The 25,331-nt window shown below is 25.2% G+C and overlaps 1 protein-coding gene across 1 annotated transcript in view; it reads left to right on the forward strand.

Annotated features, from left to right (window-relative positions):
- LOC113557268 overlaps positions 1–25,331 on the forward strand; it is a 32,447-nt gene that overhangs the window by 1,371 nt on the left and 5,745 nt on the right. Inside the window, exons 3-9 of the mRNA XM_026962695.1 lie at positions 18,422–18,539; positions 18,626–18,729; positions 20,397–20,468; positions 20,570–20,686; positions 20,778–20,874; positions 21,269–21,543; positions 22,612–22,853. Coding sequence (XP_026818496.1) covers positions 18,422–18,539; positions 18,626–18,729; positions 20,397–20,468; positions 20,570–20,686; positions 20,778–20,874; positions 21,269–21,543; positions 22,612–22,853 — 1,025 coding nt within the window. The remainder of the gene's footprint in view (positions 1–18,421; positions 18,540–18,625; positions 18,730–20,396; positions 20,469–20,569; positions 20,687–20,777; positions 20,875–21,268; positions 21,544–22,611; positions 22,854–25,331) is intronic.

Genomic DNA, 25,331 nt, shown 5'->3' on the forward strand with positions numbered 1-25,331 from the left:
GCGACCGTGCGCGTACCGGGGTGCGTGCGTGTGCACACCACGTATACGTAGTTGAGTCGTCGTCACCGGTTGTGCGTGTGCGTGTGCGTGTGTGTGTGTGTGTGCTTTGCGCTCCGGTGGTGACCGCGTGTGGGACGGGGCGGCAAATGAAGAAACCGGTGAAAACGAGCGCGGCAGACGAGCACCGCGCCGCTCCCCGCCGCGTCCGAACAGGACTTGTCCGTAGAGTTGACCGACGCAGCCGGTTTGGCGGGATCCGTGCGTCCGCCACTGAATGCTGATCGTTTCTCTCTGGGCTCTGAACGCGATGCGCACGCGGGTTTCGGTCTCGCGCGCCCGCAGCCGAGAGAAAGGATTGAGGTGGGTCTACCGCGTATAGAGTTTTATTAGACGACTATATTATTACGCTTTGAACGGTTTGAACGGGCTTTTAACGGTTTACAAACATATTCTTCGATAAAATTCGTACCATTTTAAGGCTAGTTCGGTACAATTTCGTTTATTATTCCTATTTGGCCTAATTATTTTGTTCGATATGATATGCTATTGGGTTGTCACATGCGTAAACGAACGAAAACAATTTATTTTTAGGTATATTTATAAATTAGAACTAGTGTAGTAGTGTACTACCGTACTAGTATGGATAGCTTGGTCTTCAATAGAATTCAACGTAACGGAATCGAATAGAATCAGAGATCTGACATATTAACGATTTCCAAATCGTTCCTACGGATACATTTTATACACGTCGCGTGATTTATAGAATCCAGTAATTTTCCGTTTACAGTGTCATATATCTCCCATTATCTACATGAAATTAATTGTAAATATTCAAAATTAAATTTTTAATCTTTAAAAACCAATTGATTTATCATTCGATTTTGTCAACAATTAATTACACGTTAATATCTACACGATCTTCTGTAAATTTTTTTTGTTGCTTCATTTTTTTCATATATTTGTTATATTCATTTAATCATTACATTAATTTTAGATTTTGAGCGGAGTGATGATGTACCTATGTATTGATTCTACAGTCCTTTGTATTTTTTGTGAATGTATACAAGAAAATAGACAAAAAATAATTTTTGTTTTAATTTTGAGGGTGGTCTCTGCTGAAAATTAAATCTAGTTTGAATATTATTTACGGTAAAATTAAAAATGTCCATTGCCCAGTATTTTTCATAATAATTAAAATGGAAAAACAAAATAAAAAAATGTAGAAAAACAATAATTAATAACAAAATTTCAGTTTTCAACAAAATTAATTTAATTTTTTTTAACTCGAAAAGGAATAACCGAAGGTACTTTAAATTTTTATCAAATGTGTTATATGATCATTATGTATATATATATATATTTATAATATTATTATTATATATACAACTCTTTTGGAATTATTTATAGATATTTGATATTTGAAAATTTTTTTATTTTTTTATTTGTATAAATATCGTTAAAAATATTTCTTGCTCGGTTAAATTTAGTACAAGATCCCACATGAGTTGTTTTCATAACTGTTTTGTAAAAAATTCAAAATATACAGGCATAATTTATTTTTATTATCAATGTATATTTGTGAAATGAAATTGAAATACATTTATTATTATTAAGTGGATACCGCTTTGCTATACATTGAGCGTTGAGTGGGACACTATATTATAGATATGTTAGACTTGAAATCAATGATATATTATTGTATACAAAAAACGATTCTGAGTGGAAACCGCCTATATCTCCAGATGATATTTTTATTTGATATAGCTTAAAGTTATTGATTTATTTTTAGTGTTATAATAAGATGATATAATTTTTCCGGAAATATTACCTAGCAAAATTCATGATAATATAAAATACATAAAAAAAATTAAGTTTTCACTAATAATGTTTTCAAATTATAACAAAATAATTAACATATATTTATATATTGTTTAAATAATTAATTTCGTTTAAATTGAACGTAGAAATGTCTACAAAAAATAATTATCATTGTAGTCATTGTACATTTTTTGGATTTTATAGTTTTAATATGAACCACTTATGAAGAATCTTATATTACATTTTAAATACTTAGATACAAAAACAAAGGTTCCATGAATTGTTAACTACAAAATAATTTTCAATTTTTTATAACTGACAAATTTCATCAAAATTAATTTTAAAAAAATTGTGCCAATGTATCTTTAATATTTTTATACGTTATAATGTAATATCTAAGAATAACTGTTGTGATATATTGTATTTAATTTTCATCAAATTGGACCAAGCAAATAATTTTTGATCGACATTTATAACAAAAAAACTTAAATTTCTCATACTTATTATAATAATTAAAAATAAGAGTTAAACAATTTTGAAAATTTTATCGTATAAAAAAAAAACAATAATATAAACATTTGATAAAAATTCCCTGTATCTATTGGTATAATTATTGTTTTTGAAATACAATAAAATATCAAAAATTGTTCGAGGAGAAATAATTATTTTGCGAATATATATCATTTGAACAAATGCTCATAAAAAATTAATTCGGCTTTCCGGAAGAATTTTTTTTTACGCTTAGACTGAAAAACTAATAAAGTTTTCTTATAACATTCTCATTAAGTAATTATGTTATGTTTATTTTATTAAAGTAACTTACTCTTATTCTGGAATTAATATACATATATACAAAAAAAATATATGTTCTATTGTCGTAAAAATCAAAAAATAATTGTTTATTAGTTTATTACACATTATTTTAATATTTAAAAGCGAATTTTAGAAACTTCATTCGTGACTATTATTTAAAAAATGTACATAAAATGCAAATAAGTTGTATTTAAATAAACATATTTTTATAAATAATAATTTACATATTACAGCTTTAATAAAATAATAATCAACCTACATGAACATATTTAGTGGTTCACAAAAATCGCTGAGAATTTTCGGCGGAAACATTTAAAAGGGTATATGATGTGTAACAAGTTGGCGGAAATGAATGGATTACATATTATACTGTACTATACTATACTAGCAATATGTGCAAATGCATTTCATATCTATGTGGTTAGTGAATATGCATTAATGATGAATCACAACTAGGCCGACAATTCTATTTCGTAAAAACCTATTAAATATGTATGTAGTTGTATCTAAAAATTACCAAAATGGGTGTTCTTTTAAAATATGATTAAAAAAAAAAAAAAAAAAATAGATTTTAATATTGTATTTTAAATTAAGAAATGATTTATATAATATTATACTACAAAATACAAATGACTTTATTATTGATAAACAAGGGTATAATATTTCGGTGTATATGAATTTCTCTTTATCTAAAACCCAAATAAAAGTATTTGATGTATTTAATAAATAATTATAAAAAATAAACACATTTGAATGATAATCAACGACATTTTAATTTTTACTCAATGATATTTTGCATTGAACAATTTGTATGAAATATGAGTAAAACAGTTACATTTTTGTCTAAAACACGAGTATATTACCTAGTATACGAAATATCAGCTGACCTACTGAATCCTGATATTTATACTCGTAAATCTTGAACAACGATTTTGAGATTCTCGATTCATTAAATAGAAAATGTCTTAGAAATTGTACAAAATCATAAATAACTTCTAAAAAATTAGAAAATGCTAAACCAAAAATATGCTCTGGAAATACAAATATGCAAACTTAAATATTTTGTTAACAGAATCGTTAGATTATGAAACAGATGTTGGTATAAACTAAGTATTTTTTTGACCAACCAATAACAATATGTAAATGCAAACAAATGTCAACTCTAATCATTACACTATTTACATATACGAGTATTATGAATGTATAATAATTATTTGAATGCTTTTTATAAATGAATTTAATTTATATTACAATAATAGTTATATTGATGTTAAAAAATAAATATATAATAATATTTTTAATTATTTTAATTATTAATTTGTTGTTATATTTTTATAAATATATTTTCAATCAAAATTAATTTAACCTAGGTACTGTATTACCAACGGTAAAATAAATACTTATTAAAATTATAGTCCGCATTATCTCTGCTCTGAATCATGCTTTGTATATACTTACAAGTTACAATTGGAAATTTACGATTTAAAATTTAACGCATCTATCACAGTGATGTTTTACTGTAAAGCAGATTGAAACCCACTTAGCCATTTTTTTTGTATTAAATACATATAAATCCGCATTTGATTAAACATTAAACAATAAACATAAATAACTAATGTGTGCTTTCCAATATAATTATATTATAACGGCTTATATAATTATAATAATTTTAATATAATATATCTAACTGTGCATGACGAGAGAGTGTAACAATATATTTTTACTTTAAAAAAAACACTAAATTAGTAATCAACATTAACAGTATATCTGTAAGATTTTACAAGTATAAATAGTATAATACGTAAAATTGATTGTCGTGGACGAATTGTATTTATCATATTAAACTACATATTAATAATTAATAAATTTGATACCTTGTTATTATTATTAAAAAAAATAATTATTAATATTTTATCGCTTATTAATTTTATTTTTTAAACATATTTTGTTTAAAACAATGTGCTTATTATAATATATAGTTAATATATTAATCGTCTAGAGAGCGCTATGTGTTGGTGTTAAAGTCTGCAATACGATGTGTATCGGTGTTTCACGATTCGTTTTTAATATTATTATTATTTATAGTAGTTACTCTGGACTTAAACAATATTTTATATTTGAAATTTTTTTTTCGGCAGTCGGCTAATTGGTTAATACAGTTAATTCTTTGTAAAGTTTATTTACTTGAGACATAAAATTAGGCTCTGATAGATTTTTATGTGCGAAAAAATTGGAAATAATTTAATGTTTATTTAAAAAAAATCTACTAATATGCTTCTGGTATTTTTTTGAAAATATTCAAAAATATTCAATTATCATCAAAGTATACAAATTTAAAATGTGTTTCTTTAGTAAAATAATATCTCAGAAAAATAACACTGCAAATCAATAGTACTATTATTGTGAATTTAAAATATATTAAGCGCGCAGATAAACAAATCAACTTTTAAAACAAGATTATAATTAAAAGAAGATGGACAAGCGGATACCGTTCTGTTCTACTGTATAGGTGTCGACATCAAGAGCGGAGTGAATCACTGTGATTATGGATGTGTTAAATTTTAATTCAATATTTTAATGATATATCAATATATAAACGAATAGCTAATCTGCCAATCTGAGATAATTATAATATTAATAATTTTATTTCATTATGTGTTTTTTTTATATTGATTTTAAATACGGTACCTTTTTTTACAATTAGCATTAATTTTAATAAAAACCAAAGAAATCATCATGTATTCAATTTTCAAATCTATTAGATATAAAAAGAAAAATCTTATAAATTTCCAACTATAAAAAATATTTGCATCATTTTGTGATTTTGACGAAATTTTTCTAGATAAAAATATTAAATAAAGTTATCTAAATAATTTTTTTTTTCACAATTCAAAAAAATATTCCAATGGTATATCTCGTGAAACTAAATATTCTGTAACTCCTGAAGTACTTAATAAACTCTTAATAAATAAACTCTTAATATTTTAATAATAAATAAAAAAATTATTATTAATTTGTCTTAATGTTTTTATCACATCATTCAATTAAGTTCATATTCAAAAACATGAAAATCAAGATAACGTAGTATAATAAAATTAATATAATAATTAATCCATCGTTAGATTATCGATTTACAATAATGTTCCAATTATTTTTCCTTTAAATTTTATTTTAAAATATATGAACTTTTAGTATTTAATTATTTATTTTTTTTTGTAAACAAAATTATAAAAATAATACTTAGTTTCTCAAGTTATTTTAGTAGTAATTATAAAATATCAAAATCTATTTCATAAAATGTTTGTAAACGTACCTACAAAATTCATATTTTGACAAATATGAATAATATTTGATTAGTTTTAAGCCATTTAAAGGAATTTGAAAATATTAAATATTTTAGTTTTTTTTTAAGTGTTGATAAAAATGTTTAAGCTTGATCAATAAACGTTTAACATTTTATATAATATAGTAAATATTATATACTATATACACATCATTCTTATAGCAATTTTAAAAAAAAAGAAAATACACAATATAGGCACAATTTTTTTTTATAAACATATGAGTAATAAGTGTTGACATAATTCGTAATTTTAATGCAATTTTATTGTTTTAATTAATTATATTTGTATATTTGTAAATAACACAACTGTAACTATTATGTTTGTAGAAAGCCGAGATTTTTTTCATAAAAATCGTAGAAACCATTACGGCCATTTGCAAATTATTTTATTTTTAAAAATGTATATAATTTTAATGTCTATAAGGTTTGAAAATGAAATACAAAATTTCTCATAAGTTTTTCTTCTTAAAACAAAAACATCTCACATAAATACCTATGCAATTATAGACATTTCAAATTCAATTTTTTTGTCATATTAAAACCAAAAATTAAATTTGTAGAGAATTGAAACTTTTTACCATATAATGTACTTACGTATAATCTATGTGCTATTATTTATACCATACACGAAGAAATTGTTTCAAAATATTTTGATTCATTTTAAGTTGGTAGATGAATAAATTATTAATAATAATATAAATACCTCAAATTTAAAATATCGTCATAAATAATTCCAGGTTTCTCAGATTTATACTTCATTGTAATATTTTATATAATATTATTATAATATTTTTAATCATAAAATTCAAGTTTAACAAAATCATTATAATGACTCAAATCTAATGATCGGGTAATCGGGTAAACTCACACCTATACTCCTATATAGCAGGTTGAATTCCTACGTTTTTTTTAAACTTTTTTAAGACTTTTTTTTCTTTTTAATTTGGGATATAACGCCATCAGTGTTTTTCTGTGTGTTGATTTGTTTCTTTAACAATAATACTCTCAAATTTAATAATGCAAATACTTAAGTAATTAAAATACACCTTTCAATACTTTTAAAGTCGTAACATATTTTAAAAATAACTGAACGCAGAAACTGTACAATATAGTCCGTATAGTCGGTACTCATTCATTTAAAATCACAACCAAAGGAACGCTTATAAAATGTTAACCGGGCTGGGAGTTGGAATAATAAATATTAAAAAGGCAGCATGTCAGGTTAAACGTGTTAAATATTGTAAATACTACTATAATTAATCACGAATTGCAATGATGAATGATTTATCATTTCAATGAATTTCAAACTCTATAAACCTATTTATTCATGACATACTATTCTATTTTTTATACCCCCATTAAAATAGATTGATCCACTGGATCATTTGCATGTTATAACAGTAATGGTATATCATTGTATATTATATTTATTTTAAAGTCAATTTTGGATAGAGTTCTGTAGCTCACTAGTCTAAATATGGCTGATTTTATTGTAAACATATTTATTTGTTTTTAGATTTATAGGTAATATTAGGTATATATTTTCATAGGATTTTAAATGCTTTATTTTAAATTATTATTGAATAAAAAAGAAAGAGAAACCATCGATAAATCTTTATGGATATATTTATATCTTTATATCCAATATTTATAACACCTTTTCAGCTTTTTACTGCTCCAATGAGTAGTGTTATGGTATGGCTTCACATAATCCCATAAGGTATCATGGTATAAACGTTAAATAATATTATAATCTATATAAGTAAATGTTTGAGAACACACGTCACGCTTTGTTATAAACATAGCTACGGTTGAATGACCGTATTCATGTAACGTGTTTTGTGTGTTGAATTGCAATTTTTGTAAATTATATTGATATCTAATCCAGATTAGAACATTCACAAGAGAATAATTTTTCTAATTTATACAATTCATCAAGTCAACGTGTAGGCAGCAAAAATCATTGAAAATTAAGGTATACGCGCGAGTGTATAATATTGGAAAATATAATATTATTATCTCATCATTTATACACAATTATTAGTTAGAACATAGTAATAATTACATTAACTTCGTAATTAAACACAATTCAATAATTTTTAAAACTACTCGTATTCAAAGATTACAATATCATCACCCTTATAGTATTTTCACGGAAAATCAATGTATTTAAATGTGTTTTTTTACAGTGATTAATAGTATGTTTCAATTTTTTTTCAAATATTTATATATGATAATCTTCTTTATTACATTTTTTAAATATGTTTAAAAAATTTTTTTATCAAAATTAAATGAAAACCACGTAGATATTAGTTAGCATACGATTTAGTAGCGTAGTTTTAAGAATTATAAAAAATGTTAATAAAAATTTAATTTTTATAAATAACACAGAGGTCGCTTTTTTCAAAAATTGAATACATTATTCTTTTTTTTACGTATTAACATATTTTTTAATTAACAATAAAGATTACTAATATTATTTTGAATTGTAATTATTAATAGTTAATCTTTAATCAAAGCTCCTTAAATAATTAGGAATAGTATTTAAACAATGTTATAAAAAAACCGACGTCTATATACCAATAAATGGTTTTTAATCTAAAATATACTATACATGGTACATACCATTGTTTTGTTTATACTTGATTTCAATTTTCTTCAGAGATTGAAAATCAAAAATACTATAAGTATATATTTTTTATTTAATTAGTATATAGATACGTATATATATCTGATACATTGATTAAAGTTTAAAAATTATAAAAAGCATAAAACAGTAAATTAGCCCAAAAAAGTAAAATAAAATGATGTTACATTTATTCTACAAAATATTAATCACAGTTATAGCTGATAAAGCTTCGTTTTGAGTTGGTAGAAAAAAATAAACTATCCATCAAAAACCGTATTATTGTTCTAAATTAAAACTTAACACTTCTATTTCAGTAAACTATTTTAACATTCGACACCATTATACAACAGAACGACTTCCCCGTCTCCTCGGTCATTTTTAAATCTAATAGTTTCTATTTTGTGAGTGGCTCTGATCATAGTTGATTATTATTGGTTATTTATTTTTTTTCCACTCACATTAGATCCTGAAATGACAATCATGATATCTACCAAAGTATCTATTTATTAATGTATTACTGTCTTATGTCGCAGTAACACATCATTTAAATCTAATTAATAATATTATAGTTTGTTTATACCTACTTACCCAGCTTATCTCTGCAATAGTGACGTGGGGACGATGCGACTACTTGGGGAAAGACCATTACGTTCGCGGTAGAAAACGATTTTAATATTCACCCGGCGGTGTCTTCAGTTAGGAAAACGAATTTAAATAATAACAATGGTAATAACGACGATAAAAAAGCGAATCACACACACGGTGGCAGCCCGTGCTTGCGCTGTTGTATGGATTCCGCACGACGACGGCTAAAACATTAATAAAATATAATGATAATATAATATTACTGCGATGGCATCACCTGACACTTTTCCGTTGTATTCGTCGTCGCCAACCCTCTGCGAGAGAATAAAAATATAATATTCATAAGTTATAACCGTATCACTATCGTGCGCGTGTAGTAAGATCTGTTACTATACTAATACTAGCACTACTAGCACTAGGTTAGGTACCATTATATCTTTATAATATTATTATAACACTTCTTCTTCTTTTTATTATTTATAAGCATTTTTTTTACGCGTTTAGAAAAACGACGATCCGAACGCGTGGCTACGGCTATTGCCTACCGACACTAATAGGAAAATAAGTCTGACAACTACGCGTTGTACCTATACATAAATACGAGTGATATACCGAGTGTACCGAGTGATCCATAGGTTACACTTGTCTTATTTTACATGTCGATTTTTATTTATTTATTGAAATTACGGACTGGAAGCCTAAGAAACATTTAGGTACATGAAATATTAACATAGAAATATATGTGATAATTAATAAGAAACAGAAAATAGAACAAATATATAATAAGATAAAGTAAATTAATTAGAAGAGTGAAATAGTTCAGTGATAGCAATCCTCATAATTCTTACAAGTGATTAATTTTTATAGTTTATATATAACCTACATATTATATCCTATATGATAAAATATATTATATATAATAACAAATTATTTTATTTTCAATTGATTTTTAATGACATCCATATTTTTTAATTTCAAAAGTAGACTACTTTTCTTATGTTTCTTTCTATAATTTTAATTTATAGAATATTGGATGAATAAGATTATAAATGTATTCTGCTTCTGATTATGCTATTAAACTATAGTTTGTCATTAACAATAATTTAAAAACCTACTTAAGGCACTGCGATAAAAAATAAAGTTTTTTTTTTATAAAATTGTAGTTATAGTTTATTATCTATGCATATTATCTACTTTAAATTATACCAAAATACAACAATTTACATTGCAAATTTGTTTTGTTGCCTATATAAACAATTAACAAATCGCTCTGTAGGCGATTTAGGCAAATGTAAGTTATAATATCATCGTCCCGTGTGATATATAATAATAATATTACGTCGGCTATATTTTACACTTGTGAACATAGACGCATACACATTATGAAACTGCATTGTACATATTATAGTACCTATCTATTGAGTTTAATGCATTATGCGTGACTCGTGGGCATACAGAGTGGGCCATGATTTTCGATAGCCTAATACGACACTGTCGTATAAGAAGACGGGAAAGCGTCATAGCTGCCCCTCCCGTATACACAATATATATATATTGTGTACTATATGTATGACAATGTAACACGTGTACCTATATTCGTAGTTGCCATAAGTAAGATCGATGTCGATGGTGGATGATACCTAATAAGGCAAACCGTTTCCGTGACGAATGGATTTCCGACCCCGTTTTGTAATACATAGGTAGGTACCCCGCACTGCACTTTATCTGACATCGGCCGTGACAGTGGTGGAAGAGTTAGAAGTAGTTGTGATGACGTGAGGAAGTGTTTTCCACGGTCAATATTATATATTATTATAATAGGAAATAAATAAATAATAATAATAATACACAGCACACACTTAATGAACTAATATGGTAAGCATAGTAAACTCGTGTAGAATACATGAATTCATAACGTATAAATTACTCACGTATTTAAGAAAATCAAAAAATGTTTATGCCAATTTTATCTTTACGTAAACGTTACTTATGTTGTAAGCTATAACTTATAAAGTTATAACTATTATACAATAATGAAGAATCAATTCACTCTTCTTGGTCATAACCTATTGACCGAAAAAATCCCCGTGGAAGCTGGTAGTTCTACACAATTGTTCAAGTAATCATATGTAACATATTATATATTATAAAGATGCCGCCGCTATGGCATTTCCAATTCAGAAATTATGTATTACCGTGCATATTTTTCAACTATTAATATGTCTTCCTAAAAATTATTATAAATTAGAAAAATATAAAAGTTTTATTTTCTTTCGCCTTCAAAAAATTGTTATCAAGGACAATTGACATAATATTAACTAAAGGAATAAGATATTATTGTAAATCACTTTTTTCTTACTATCTAATTATTAAATTTTTTCGTTTTAAATTGATAAGATTAAGAATTTTTTGATTTATGAATAAATTTAAATACCTATAAAAATTGTAATTATTTATTTGGAAATTATAAAGCAATAAAAATAAATTAAAAATAATGCAGTTATATCATTATTAGGGAAACATAGATCTATTATGTAGGTATATCGAAAACGGTTAAATGAAAAAAAGGGAAAAGTAAGTAACCGTTCTGCATAGGCCATTAGTTATAATTAATTAGTTAAAAGATAATTGGTTGTAGTATTTACAATTGATTACATTATAATTTAATGTGTTTATGCTACTGTGTTTTCGTGTCCACATAAAATTTTAAATTTTCAAATAATTTATTTGACATATTACATTTTGCAATTAAGACTGCTAGTGTGAAATTATTAATATTTAACCTGTCATAAGATTTAAAGGTAAAATTATTATTTGTGTTCTCTTGTTGGTTCTTTTACGATATTTTAATTTTTAAAGGAGTTGTGACTTATGATATGATTATGTACAATATAAACAATTAGAAATTATAATAATTCGCTTAATATTTAAAACATCATAAAATATATCAAAAAGAACAGATAATATTCTTACCGTTATGAAAATGCCAACACTCGCTATTTAAGGAGTTTAATACATGAAATTTGTATACGTATTTGAGAAGAATTAAAACTTTTAATCTTATGTACATATATATATATATATATATATATTATGAATACTAATTCTAAATATTTTAAAAGTGGCTCCATGTTAGTAACAATAATAGTTGATGAGCAACAAGAAAATTATATAGAAAATTCGTTTCGCGTGGGAAAAAATTGTCAAAATCACAAGTATATTATTATTTAAAGTAGACTTTCTAAATTTTCACATTAAATAGAAGAGAACTATATCTGTACCATGGCGTTTTTATTATTTTGATATAAATAGGTATTTAATAATGTTTAATTTTTTATGAGTACAAAATATAAAAACAAAAAAACAATTAATCTGTACAAATGAATAAATAGGATTCTCTTTAAATTATCAACAAAATAAGTATGATACATACATTTCTTCTATATGTATGGTAAAAATGTGTTATGGCATTATTGAATACCGTCTTTGTAAGTTTGTCCCGGTCTATTTTGAGCACTGGTTATGGCGTATTATCAAATCTGATTTATTTTTTCGGTTAAATAACGTAGAGTAATTATAAGTTAAGAACTGTAATTGAGTGTCTAATTATCAGTCGCTAGTTACCATCGGTGTAAATCAAATCAGGTTGCAGGGCACTTACAGTATAACTAAGTCTAAGCGGAACTCGGTTTAAGTGTAATTTGGTTGTGGTGTAACTCGCATAATGTCAACTTTAACCTTAGTGGCTAAAATGTTTTTTTTTAGTTTTAAACACACTGCACACTTCACCAATATGGTATGCATTGTGCAAACGAGTAGTGAACTAGTGAAGCTAAAATGTTTAACATACATGTAAGTCGTAAGATGTAGAGACCACGCTCACTAAGCTTTGATCTACTACAAAAATTAATATAATTTTGTATTAAATAGGTATATTAATTTATTTCTACTTATTAAATTATATAATAACATTGTAATAGATGCGTTTAATCTAATTAATTAAATAGACACGTATTTATAATTATACGTATATCAATATAATAAATATACTTATTATATTTTTAATTTGTTGACTTGTAGTCATGGTATTAAAAATATCACAAAACAATTAGAATAAGATAATTCTTCTCTATTCTTTTAAATAAATTTTCTATTTATACTTTTTGATATTTTTAATATTCAGAGTAGACAGAGGAATTGTAGCGTTTTTGAATTATCTATTGATATTCTGTCATGTTTTTACGTCACATTAATTTTATTATATCACAAGCCACAAGGTATAAATAGTTGTTTAGCTGTATAATGTTTACTATATTAACACTTAGATAATAGCTAATTAACAGTTATAACAAAAAATATTACTTAAAGCATAATACATTAATATTTGGTGAACTTAAAAAGCTCCTAAGCACTTATTGTTTTCCATTTCCATTCATGGGAGTTAGGTTAAGTACATATATTTTAGGTCTTTCTTCACCAATTTTAAATTAATTTGGCATCATAATACCATGTGTGTATAATGGGTGTAATGTGTATAGGGCCAAGTTACTTAAAAAAATTATTCATTTAATGGTTTTCTAAAATTTAATAAACAAATCATGGTTGAAAGTCTATAGTAAATCATGTTTAAACTTATTATTGATTAATTATAATATTATATGTTTAGTGATTGGTCATTATATGCCACTCCGTATTAGTGTTTTTGTATTATACATATAGGTGTTGTTAATACATTTAAACATGCGGCAAATATCGTCGCCTTCGTATCCATGGAAACAATATATAAGACAGAGGAGACGTCTCGAGTAATATTAAACTGTCGACACGTTATTTTTTTATTTCATTATCGTGAAAATCTAAGTAAAAGCATAGAAACTAGTGGTCTGTGTTCGCATCACTTTTAATGTTATAAGTTCCTGTTATTATTTCAATAATTTATAGTAAGTATTAATCATCGTTTATACATAGTAACTACTAAACATTTAGGTACAATATAATTATATAACCACTCAGTATTGTTTTCGGTGACGTGTAGACTATAGGTTGTGTAGGGCGTAGGCTATATCTTTTCAATACTAATAGCTAATACTAATATTATACCCTCTACCATGTGTAAAGAAATAATGTGAAAATTACGAATTTTAATCTATCGTCGACAACGGTGCGAGGTATTACATAGTAATAGTATAGTAAAAAAACGTTGTTCACGCAGACATCACTTTGTATAGGATAATTATATTGAATACGCGACTATCACGTTCTGAGATAAAATTATGGAAGTTTTCGCTACTAATTATCGTAACAATAGTAAACAAATAACTATCTCGACGAGTAGGTACTTCAATAATTCCATAGACGTAAATAGCCAATAGGGTACTCAAATACATTGGACTGAGGTTTGAGGGTTCTAGTTAGGTCATTCGGCTAACGAGTAAAAAATACGCAGGAAAAGCTATCCAGGAAAATGGACGTACACCAAATATATTGTCAAGGACAGACTAGCCGAAAAATTTTTAGAAACATAAATATAATAATTTTTATTGCATTAAATTTAACATAGCCAAATAGTAATTTATTATAGTCGTCGTCAGATAACATGGCATCAGTATACCGACTAGCGCCTGGGCGGCGCGATAACGTCAAAACAGTGGTTCTCAACATCTTATCCGAAATGCTAAAGCTAATTACCATAATTTACTATCATACATTTTTAAATTTCTCATTGAACAATTGATATTAATACCACGCAAGTTAAAGATCGTATGTAGTGCGTTTTAAAAATAGTTTGCATGTTAATACAGCTGAATAGCTGATCATTATAACAATAATAATAAAAAAAAATATCTAGGTAGTGTGTTTATGAATTATTATTATTTTCTATTTACTATAAAATATTTGTTATAGAATATAAATAAGTATTATCTTAGTTTCTTTGATCTAAGGCTAGCATTTATGAATAATAAAAAATACAAAAATATACAGTAAATATTGTATTTTACAATTATTTTGAAAATTTTACTAGGAATTTCTTCAAAAAATTGTCATAATTTACCTCTTTCACTTTTAACCTCAGATATTCATCAATATATAAATGTTACGCACAAAATATAAAATTGTATATCTACTCGGTAAACATGCGTCGTACTAACAATTAATTAGTAATAACCATAATCCACAAACCTAAGATAATATATTATCTATTTGACCGACCATACTATAGCATAACATAAATTGTTTATACATGAAAATAAAGAAATAATTGTAGATCTCCATTAGATAAATATGATTTTACAAATTTTTTTTCAAATACATTTTTAGACTAAAGAAAAAAATATGCTAATGCAAAGAAATCATAGCTATAGTAATGAATATTTCTATGATTAGCGTGTGCTCGTGCAATTCTTTATATTTGCTGACTAATTAGTGATGCACGCATGTGTGTATACGTGTTCGCTATTTATCAGTCAAAAATTGCATCATTTTCGCATTACTATCTATATAATTAATAAATTTTAATTCATTGCCGTTTATGCATATCGCAGTATACGCTGAAAGGTTGATTTTGAAAGTATGTAATCTACACATACCGCGATGCGGTACCTAACGCGTGCTGGTTTAGCGCCAATCTGCCAAATTAGAAACATCATTCATCCATTTGTCCACTTCTCTAATTATTTCCAAATGAAATTACTATTATTTATCTTAAAATTAAGTAAAATTGGCTTAAACGTTACACATTTAGTATGTTCTATACATATACATACGGTATAGTTACATCAAATAATCGAAATACTGTAGTAGTATTACGTAAATAAACCAAAGTATTGTATGAGTAATAACTTATTTACTTGTCTCTTCCTAGCATCACTCGATAAGCTCAATCAAGAATAATTAACTAGTAACTACCCTAAAACTGGAAATTATAACTCGTCACACCTCTCATACAATACTTTGGTTTATTTACGTAGTACTACTACAGTATTTCGATTATTTGATGTAGCTATATCTTGCGAATGGTTTTTTAGCATATATATTTTAGTGTATCGCTCAATTGTGCAAAACAAAAATGAAATTATTTTAAGTACAACTTTTTTGTTCCGAATTCATCTGCATTGTACAGCTATTTAATATGAATAATTAATAAAAATATTTAAATAATTATGAATTTATTAGTATGACAGTTTCCATATCCTACCCCCATACGGTAGTACGAAAAATCCAGCCCAATTAATCTGGTTAATCCTCAACGATACCGTATTTCGATTAATAGCCATTTTGTGAAACGTGCAGAGCTATACTGTGTCTATAGACTCTAATATTTGGTTATATGTGCCTCGTGCCCACTACTTTGAAAAATATCAATTATTAGCTATAAGGCGTATAATATATAATTATAATAAACAAATACTTATGCCAAAATTGGAGGGTATTATTCTTCCCGCAGGAAAAGACCAGTATAATTTGATGAGTTTGTATTTTATCGGCTTTAAAAAATCGTTATGTTCATTAAAGCGCTGTTAATTTCCGCTACACGCGTCATTTGCATTTTATAACTTTCCAGATTTTCCTACGCACACTTTTAATTTATACCATATCATTTTAATCATTAAATATCTATTCTCTGAAATTTCCATTAGTACCAATATAAACTTTTGGTATGTCACAAAGCGAGGTTAGCAAACAGTAGGTGATTTTGAACGTCCTTGTATAAATAGACACACAGCACGTGTTTAACGATCGTTGTATTTACTGCTCAGTACTATAGTACCAAATAAGTGTAATAGTGGTTAAGAATTCAATTATTTGTTTAAAACCGAAGTAAAATATTATACTATTGAAAATGCTTCAAAAAACAGTATGTAAAGTGATGAAAATGTTATACATACTATTATATTATTTAAATTATAATATCTTAGGTATGTCAATACTCAATACTTGGTATCAACTATCAACAACAATATTTATTACGAGACAAAATAATAATAATAATAATAATATACAAATATATCTGATAGGAATTTTTTACATTTTAGTATATTTTTTAAACTGTCTAATTTTAAAAAATTTACATTAAATATATTTATTACAGTATTGATTTTTTATAAACAACTATATAATATTTTAAAAACTAAATTAAAATAATTTACATTTATATCCAAATAAATTTAAATTTAATTTATTGCGTTCATAAATAATTTAACAAAACAATGAATTAAATCATTTTAATTAACCATAAAGTTTAATCTTATAATAGTATGTAAACATGTACCATAAAATATTATAAATTATAATACGCTACCATGTAGTACCTACGTCTTATAGGTAGTGATTATATATTTTAAGATAAAGGAAATTTCTAGAAAAAAATTAAATTATTTTAATATAATCTTTTAATAATTCTTTGTGTTCATTGTTTGTATATATTTTATTAATTAATTAATAAATTAAAAATATAGTTTATTTAAAAAAATTAAAATATCAAAACAAATATTGTTTATTGATATTAGGTTTATATTATTTATGATTAAGAAAATCAAACTAATGAAATATATTTCCAAATTTAATAAAAAATATTACAGAATTATAATAAAAATTACCAATGAATACAATTTTGGTTATATTTAAAATTCAGAAATTTCTAGGATTTTTCAAAAATTAAATTTCCTAAATTTAATATCTCTACCTACAAGAAGTAATATCTGTAAGGATCCATTCCTCATATAATTAAATGTAATAGAATATAGATACTAATATGAAGTGATGAAATTATTATTGTTATTTAAATACAATAGTAAATAGACGTATTATATGACTAGAACGAATTTAATCATGTTTAAAGAATAAAATGACTAAATGTTAATTTAATTGCATATTTATTGCATATTTTTTAATTTAAAATGTATATAAATATCAGTGAAACATTTAAATGTTAATTTTAAATACAAAAATACTCGTAATAATGAAAAGCCAACTAAAAAATGCAAATAAGCTTTGGTAAGTATGTAAAGTAGGTAAATTCATACACATGAAAACCTTAATAGATATCTTACATAGGTAAATGTAAGGTCATGAGGTAAATTAAAAATGTATATTAGTGTATAAAAACTAAAAAATAATCAAAGCAAAATGTTATTATTAATGTTTTAATTGAAAAATTATACACTGGATTAAAATAGTTTTTAGTTTAAACTTTTAACCTAATATATTTTGAAATACTAAAATGTAATACACAGAATAATCAAAGTAAGACATCCGAACGAATGGCTAAAAGAGGTGCGTTAGCAGTTCTTCAAGAAGAAATCAATAATAATGATGATTGGGCAAGAGTTATGGGAAAACCGGGAATGTTAGGTAAAAAAAAAATTATATTAGTATAAAAATAATAAAATAGTTTATGTTTAATTAGTGATTACATCATTAATTATATGTTATTTTAGTTATTGACGTCTATGCAGAATGGTGCGGCCCTTGTGTAGCAATGATTTCATATTTAAGAAAAATCAAATTGGAATCAGGAAACGAAAATCTAAATTATGCCATAGTAAATATTGCATACCTATAATCTTGTTCAATTTTGTAATAACTCTACGAACAATTGAAATATACTTATATCAAAAGTCAAAACATAATTTAAATTGAATAAAACGATAATTTCTATAGATTACCTAATAAGTTAAGCATTTTGAATTTTGATTCTATAAATACATAGTATCTTATAAAAATGTTATGTTGGTTAATACCAATCGAAGGTAAAGTACATATTAAACCATTGTTTATTGGTAGTATTGTTTCTATCATTTTTATTTCTAAATATATGTAAGTGTGCATATTAAATGTATACTCGATTGAAAATATTTGTTAAAGTACATTTTTCATTAAAATCTAAGATTTACTTACGATAAATACAATTAGTAAATTAAATATAAAATATATTACAATATTATATATATCGAATCTTCAACTTTGAGGCAAATTTCTGGTAACAAATTAGATCTGGTTTGAACTTGGTATTTAATAAAATCAATTTTGTCTTTTTGGCATAACTCAAAAGCAAACAACCATATAGACATTTATAATTTTCAACAAATTATGTTTATGCCAGAATCTCCCACATATGGTGTAATATTCTGAGTATTTTAACCTTTTTTGAGCCATTTATAGAAATATAGACATTTTAATTTATTTATCTTATTTTTTTTTATCTGGGTTAAAATTCTTGAATATACATAATTTCTCATAAAATGTCTATTAAAAATAATTAAAAATACATATTAACCAAATTTTTTTATAAAAATTTAAGTTTGATTTTTAATGAAATTCGTAAAATCTCAAAAATTTGTAAATTATTTTGTAGTTAGAAATTCATAACATTTTTCTTTTTATATCTAAGGTTTGAAAATTATATAAATATATAATAAATAATATTATCATTGTATGGTAAATTTTCAAGATATTTTGATTATTTAGAGCTATACTTAAAAGCTTTAAATTTTTTCGATTATTTTTTCAATTATTATTGATGTATAATTATGTAAGCACAATTTTTTTTTTATAGATATTTTAAATTCAAATTTTATCGAAATTTTATGTTTAACCTATATATAAATTAATAATAATGGTTTTTATTTTTTGTTATAATTTAAAAACATTATTCGCGGGGGTATGACACTTTTACGTATTTCATGAATTGTACTATACACAATACAATTTTAAAACTATGTAGATTAATTTGTAGATAGCTTTATAGTAGTATAACATCAATTTATATCATGAACCTATTCACACTGTTTTACGATTAGTTAGTTGTTAGTATTGACTAAAAAGTTAATATCAGTAATATAATATGACATAAATATATATTATAATAATTAAATACTAATAATATAATTATATACAGTTTTCGGAAAAAAATTAAATCAACCTACCGTATTACTAATAATAAAATAAATTACTTTAATAATAATATCATGAAATATACTTAGTGATATATGTTGACAGACGGTTTTCTCTAATAATCGTTTTTCTTATACAGTGATATTGTATCATTAAGTTCAAATTTAATACATCTATTAACAGTGACCCAATCGACATTTAGACTTAGGTATAGCAGAACGGTATACTAGCCCACCTTTTTTATTATATACTTATTATAAATAAGTAACTCATAGTAAATAAAGACTTCGTTTAATTGTGAATATACAATTTTAGGCAAAATCTGATGACATAAATGTGTTAAAAAGGTTTCGACAGAAAAGTGAACCCCATTGGATGTTTTTTTTTGTAAGTATCTATATTGATTATTAATAATGAATAAAATATATTTCATTATCAATATACTAACGTTAACTGTAAATATTAATTTTTCATTAATTGTAAAAAAGGACGGGAAATTGGTTAATGTTTTTATCGGTATTGATGCTCCCAGATTAATACGATTAATATTGGAAGAGTTGGAACAGTATACTAAATACAAGAATGGAGAAATTCAAAAAGAGTTTGTGAGTATTCAATATGGAATTCATATTTTTGTGCATAGATACCATCATAAGCGTTGAAAAATATCCAAATATTAAATTGTTATAAATTAAGATACCAATGAGTAGAGTAACTGATGAGGAACAAAAAAAATTAATTGAAATTGAAAACTACCGAAAACAGAAAACAAGGAAAGAAAAAAAACTTAGAGGTTTGTATGTTTTGACTTTTGGTAATAGATACATAACTTTTTGTTAGTTTTTAAGCATAATTAATGTTTTTCAAAATGCCTTTACTTGCCATAATATCCAGTAGTAGTGTAAGTTAATAATAATATTGCAAACCTACTCAGCTTGTCTATATAATCATCATAATGAATTAAATAATGTTAATCCATGCATAATTTGTTTATAGTATAGATTCAAGTATTATATAATAACTACACTGAATAATTATTAATATATTTATACTATTAGTTTAATACTAATATAGTTTAATTCGTTAGTCGTAGGTTTAATATCATACATTTTTCCTTACATCGTGAAATTATACAAATGGGCTTAGCAATTTTACAGAACTTATAAATTCGTACTTCATGGTTTCAGATAAAAGAATGATGAAAGTGAGAGAACGATCTTTGAATGAATTTTCGTATAAAATCCAAATGCAAACGTGCGTCATGTTTTTCCCTCACACAGTTCAATACATTATGGTAGAAAAACCATTGGAAGATGACGCTGAAGAACACGATGAACCCCCTGAACCTGTGATGATAAAAAAAAGGGTTTGTGAAGTGGCCAATTCGTGTGCTAGTAAGTATGAGGAACTTATCGTTATTGAAGCAAAAGAAGTGAAATTGACAGAAGATAGTTTGTACGAGGTAATTATTAATATATTTTGAATTTGATTAGTCGGGACAGTAGTCTGTAAAAATAATCGATAAAGTTGAAAAATCATTAAGTTTGATCAAAAAAGTAAATATCCTAGGAATAATTAGGAGAAAAAAATCTGATAAAATAATAGTCGAAAATATTCCTCAATACGTTAAATATTTCAATCAAATAATAATAAAAATGCTAAGAATATTCTTCTAAATATTTCTACATAATATATCCGAATGTGTTGTACTCAATGACTCGTGTAGATAATTTACATTGATATTTGCTTGATATATATATATATATGTAAATGTTGAATTATGTAATAATTATTAGTATATTTATTGATTATATTATAAATTTCGAAAAATGCCGTAATTTAATATTAAAAAACAGCTTAGGCGCATAATTACTTCATGGTTCATTATTCGTACGTATTTCGTAAGATATCATAGATATCATGTTTGCACTTTAAAAATCGCCCCCCCCCCGTTATCTTGGGCTAGATCCGCCCCTGCTTAGGTGAGTACCACATGGTAGGTAAATCTATTATTTTTTTTATCAGTACTTAATGTGTCACTCTCGTGCTCGAACAATTTGAATTGGAAACCTGAAACATCCCACGGTTTTTAATAATCTTAAGTTGATATTTAGCAGTTAAAGTCCTTAAGTTATTTTTATAGTATAAAACAACCAACATCTAACTTGTTATTGGATTATGATAACTAACTACTTTATACATTATTGTTAATTACAAAACTAAAAGGTTTTAAAAAAATTGTTGTAATATTATTAATGATTAAATAAATAAATTATTAAAAAGTTAAAAATACAGTTATTTAAAAAAATTTGTTATTAGCATATTATACTATTAGCTTATTTAAATTTTCGAATTAAGTGATAGGTACCTACGCTATAAATAGTATAAAGTGTACTATTAACATGTTGTATGAATTTACAATTTACAGAATGAAAGTTCTAATTTTTGTACATGACTGGGTAATCTAGATAGATCGATTAAAAATTTGGCAATTATATATAAATAATTACATTACATTCTTCCATTTTAGTTGTTTTTTACGGAAAAAGAGTTTTTGGAAAGTTTTCCGCTAGAATTGATCGATGAACTTTTAAGTAAAAATGTGTATTCTGTAATGTTGTCAATGCCTACTGTCAAACACGATACTGCTACCGAAGAAGCGGCTACCGATAACGAAAAACCTGTACCCATCGACATAATGGGAGAAATAGAGCTGAAGTTGAGTAAGATAATTTACGGTGATGGAAGCCCATTAAACCCTGGTCCAAATTCGTAAGTTCCTAAACTAACTAAAAATTTACTATGATCTACATAAGTAAGACAGAGACAACACATGCAGGTATAACGTCTTCTTAAGAACAATGAAAAGATAATATTAATTAAATAACATAACAAAATTATACTATATTAAAATATTAAAAATACTAAAGGATTTTATTATATAAATTTAAATTAAAATAATTAATTTTCATTTTTCCGTAAATTAATACAAATTGAAAAAAAATTATTAATTTAACAATTTATTTAATTTAATTAAAATGAAATAAAAAATGACCAATTTCTACCATTTCTATTTTTATAACCTTTTATCATAAAAATGTTTAAATTAATCATTAGGTATCAAATATCTCCGATGTTCAAACAATTTTTGATTATTATTATTTTAATATCTTGTGATGGTAACTGATTAACATTGGGATGTGGAATGACAAAAATAATCAAAATTCAACTGACAATTTAATGATAAAAATATACTGAACTCTAAACATTGACAGTTTATTACATTTAAAAAAAAAATGTTTGTGGAATTAATTTAAAAAAACAATTTTCTACAACTTACGAAGCCCGGGGGCCCCAATAAATTGGGGGTCAAGTGCAAGTGTTCCATTAGCACTTGAGTAAATCAGGGCCTGTATCTATGTATGTACCTATACCTACCACGTATGTGTGACGATATAATGTGTTTACTGTTAACGTAGAATTTATACAAGATTAAAATTACATAAATATAATTATAAACATTAAATTTAAATAATATAAAATTATTAAACATTCAATTTAAATTTACTAATTTATAAAACTTGAATTAAAAAAAAGAAAATTTTGATATCTTTAAAGACTAAAATGGTAATATGTGTAAAAATCGTGTATTATGTGTATTTTATGTTAACATAGTTTTGCAATTCGTATAATATTTCATATACACTTTATAGCAGAAGTTCCCATAATGTTTACACTACAACCCATATTAGATGTATAATATGAATAATTTACTTATTTATTATGTTACTGTTACTGACAGTAATGATAATGCGAAAAATATCCAAAATTTTCATTTTACTAGAACAGTGGTTCCCGACCTCTTCTATTTTACGTCCCCTTTGTAGATTTTCAATAATCTCGCGCCTCCTCCTATAAATTGAAAAAATCGATCACCATTTTTTTGTGTACTTTAAAAATAAACTATACAAAATTCGGAATGATTACTTTTTTATTGATGAAGATAATTATAAAATATAAATAATAGTAAATAATAAAATGTAACAATCAATTAAGATGAAATATTATAGTAATAAATTAGTATAAAATATTAATAATATTAATAAAAAAATACATAATGAAATTAATAATTAATGATAATGCTGACAAAACTTTTCTTTGGACAGTTTCGTAATAAATGCTTTCGCCTCCTCAGCAACGTGTACACGCCCCCCAGTTTGGGGGGAACCAGTGTACAGGGAATGTTTAAAATGCTTCGAATTAATAACTTGCAATGATTATAATTGTTGTTTAGAACATTACCATAAACTATAAAGTTTAATAGAAATTGCAATAGGTAATTATAAACATTGCCTAGAAGTTATGTAAATATATCGTTTTAACTATTGTAGATAATGTTGTATTTTGTATAGTAAGTCTTATGAACAATTCAAATTTCAATACAATTATCGATTTTATAAAATAAGGACTCAACTGTATTATCCTGTGTCTATATTTACATGTATTATTAATTTGGTTAGATAAAAATATTAAACTATATAAATACATAACTCTTTGCAAAAGTAACGGTATAGGCTATAGGTTTGGTTTAGTAGTATCGCCGGATCACGGTCCGTGGTGTGGCAAGTATAATTCGAGCCCTAAACAAAGTAAACTATGACCCACCCATTATATTTTATGTCCCTTACAAATTTTTATATAATCTAAAACTGTATGGTAATTTATAATTTTCATTAAAGGACATAGACTATCAACAATTTAATACAAAACTTTCTATGTTAATTAACTATCATTTATCCATACAAATTTTAATTTTGAAGCTCAACATAAATGTCTAGGGCTATGCAATTGCATTAGACAAACGTCGTTCACCACGCCACTGACCACGGGGAGTTTAAAAGTGTCATTGTAACATTAAATTTAAAGCCAGTTGAGCTAATAATTAAACATTTAACTCAAAATGTCATAGTAGTTTGCTACTTATGTGGAGATAGTTTTGAATAATAATTAACTAATTTATAATTATATAAATTAAGTAAGATTATTATTCCTATAACCATCTAATTACATTGTCTAACGAACATCATAACGCTTAGTTAATATTAGAAATCTTATTAGTATCACGGCGGTCGGTGACACGGCACCTTAGTATCACGATTTACAAAAAGTCTATCATTCTCACGTAAATATTAGACATTATATCGAAAATAACTGGGAGATAATAACAATTCAGAATTTTTATCCATAAAA

This window comes from Rhopalosiphum maidis, chromosome 3 (assembly GCF_003676215.2).
Source record: "Rhopalosiphum maidis isolate BTI-1 chromosome 3, ASM367621v3, whole genome shotgun sequence".
NCBI classification, from domain to species: domain Eukaryota; kingdom Metazoa; phylum Arthropoda; class Insecta; order Hemiptera; family Aphididae; genus Rhopalosiphum; species Rhopalosiphum maidis.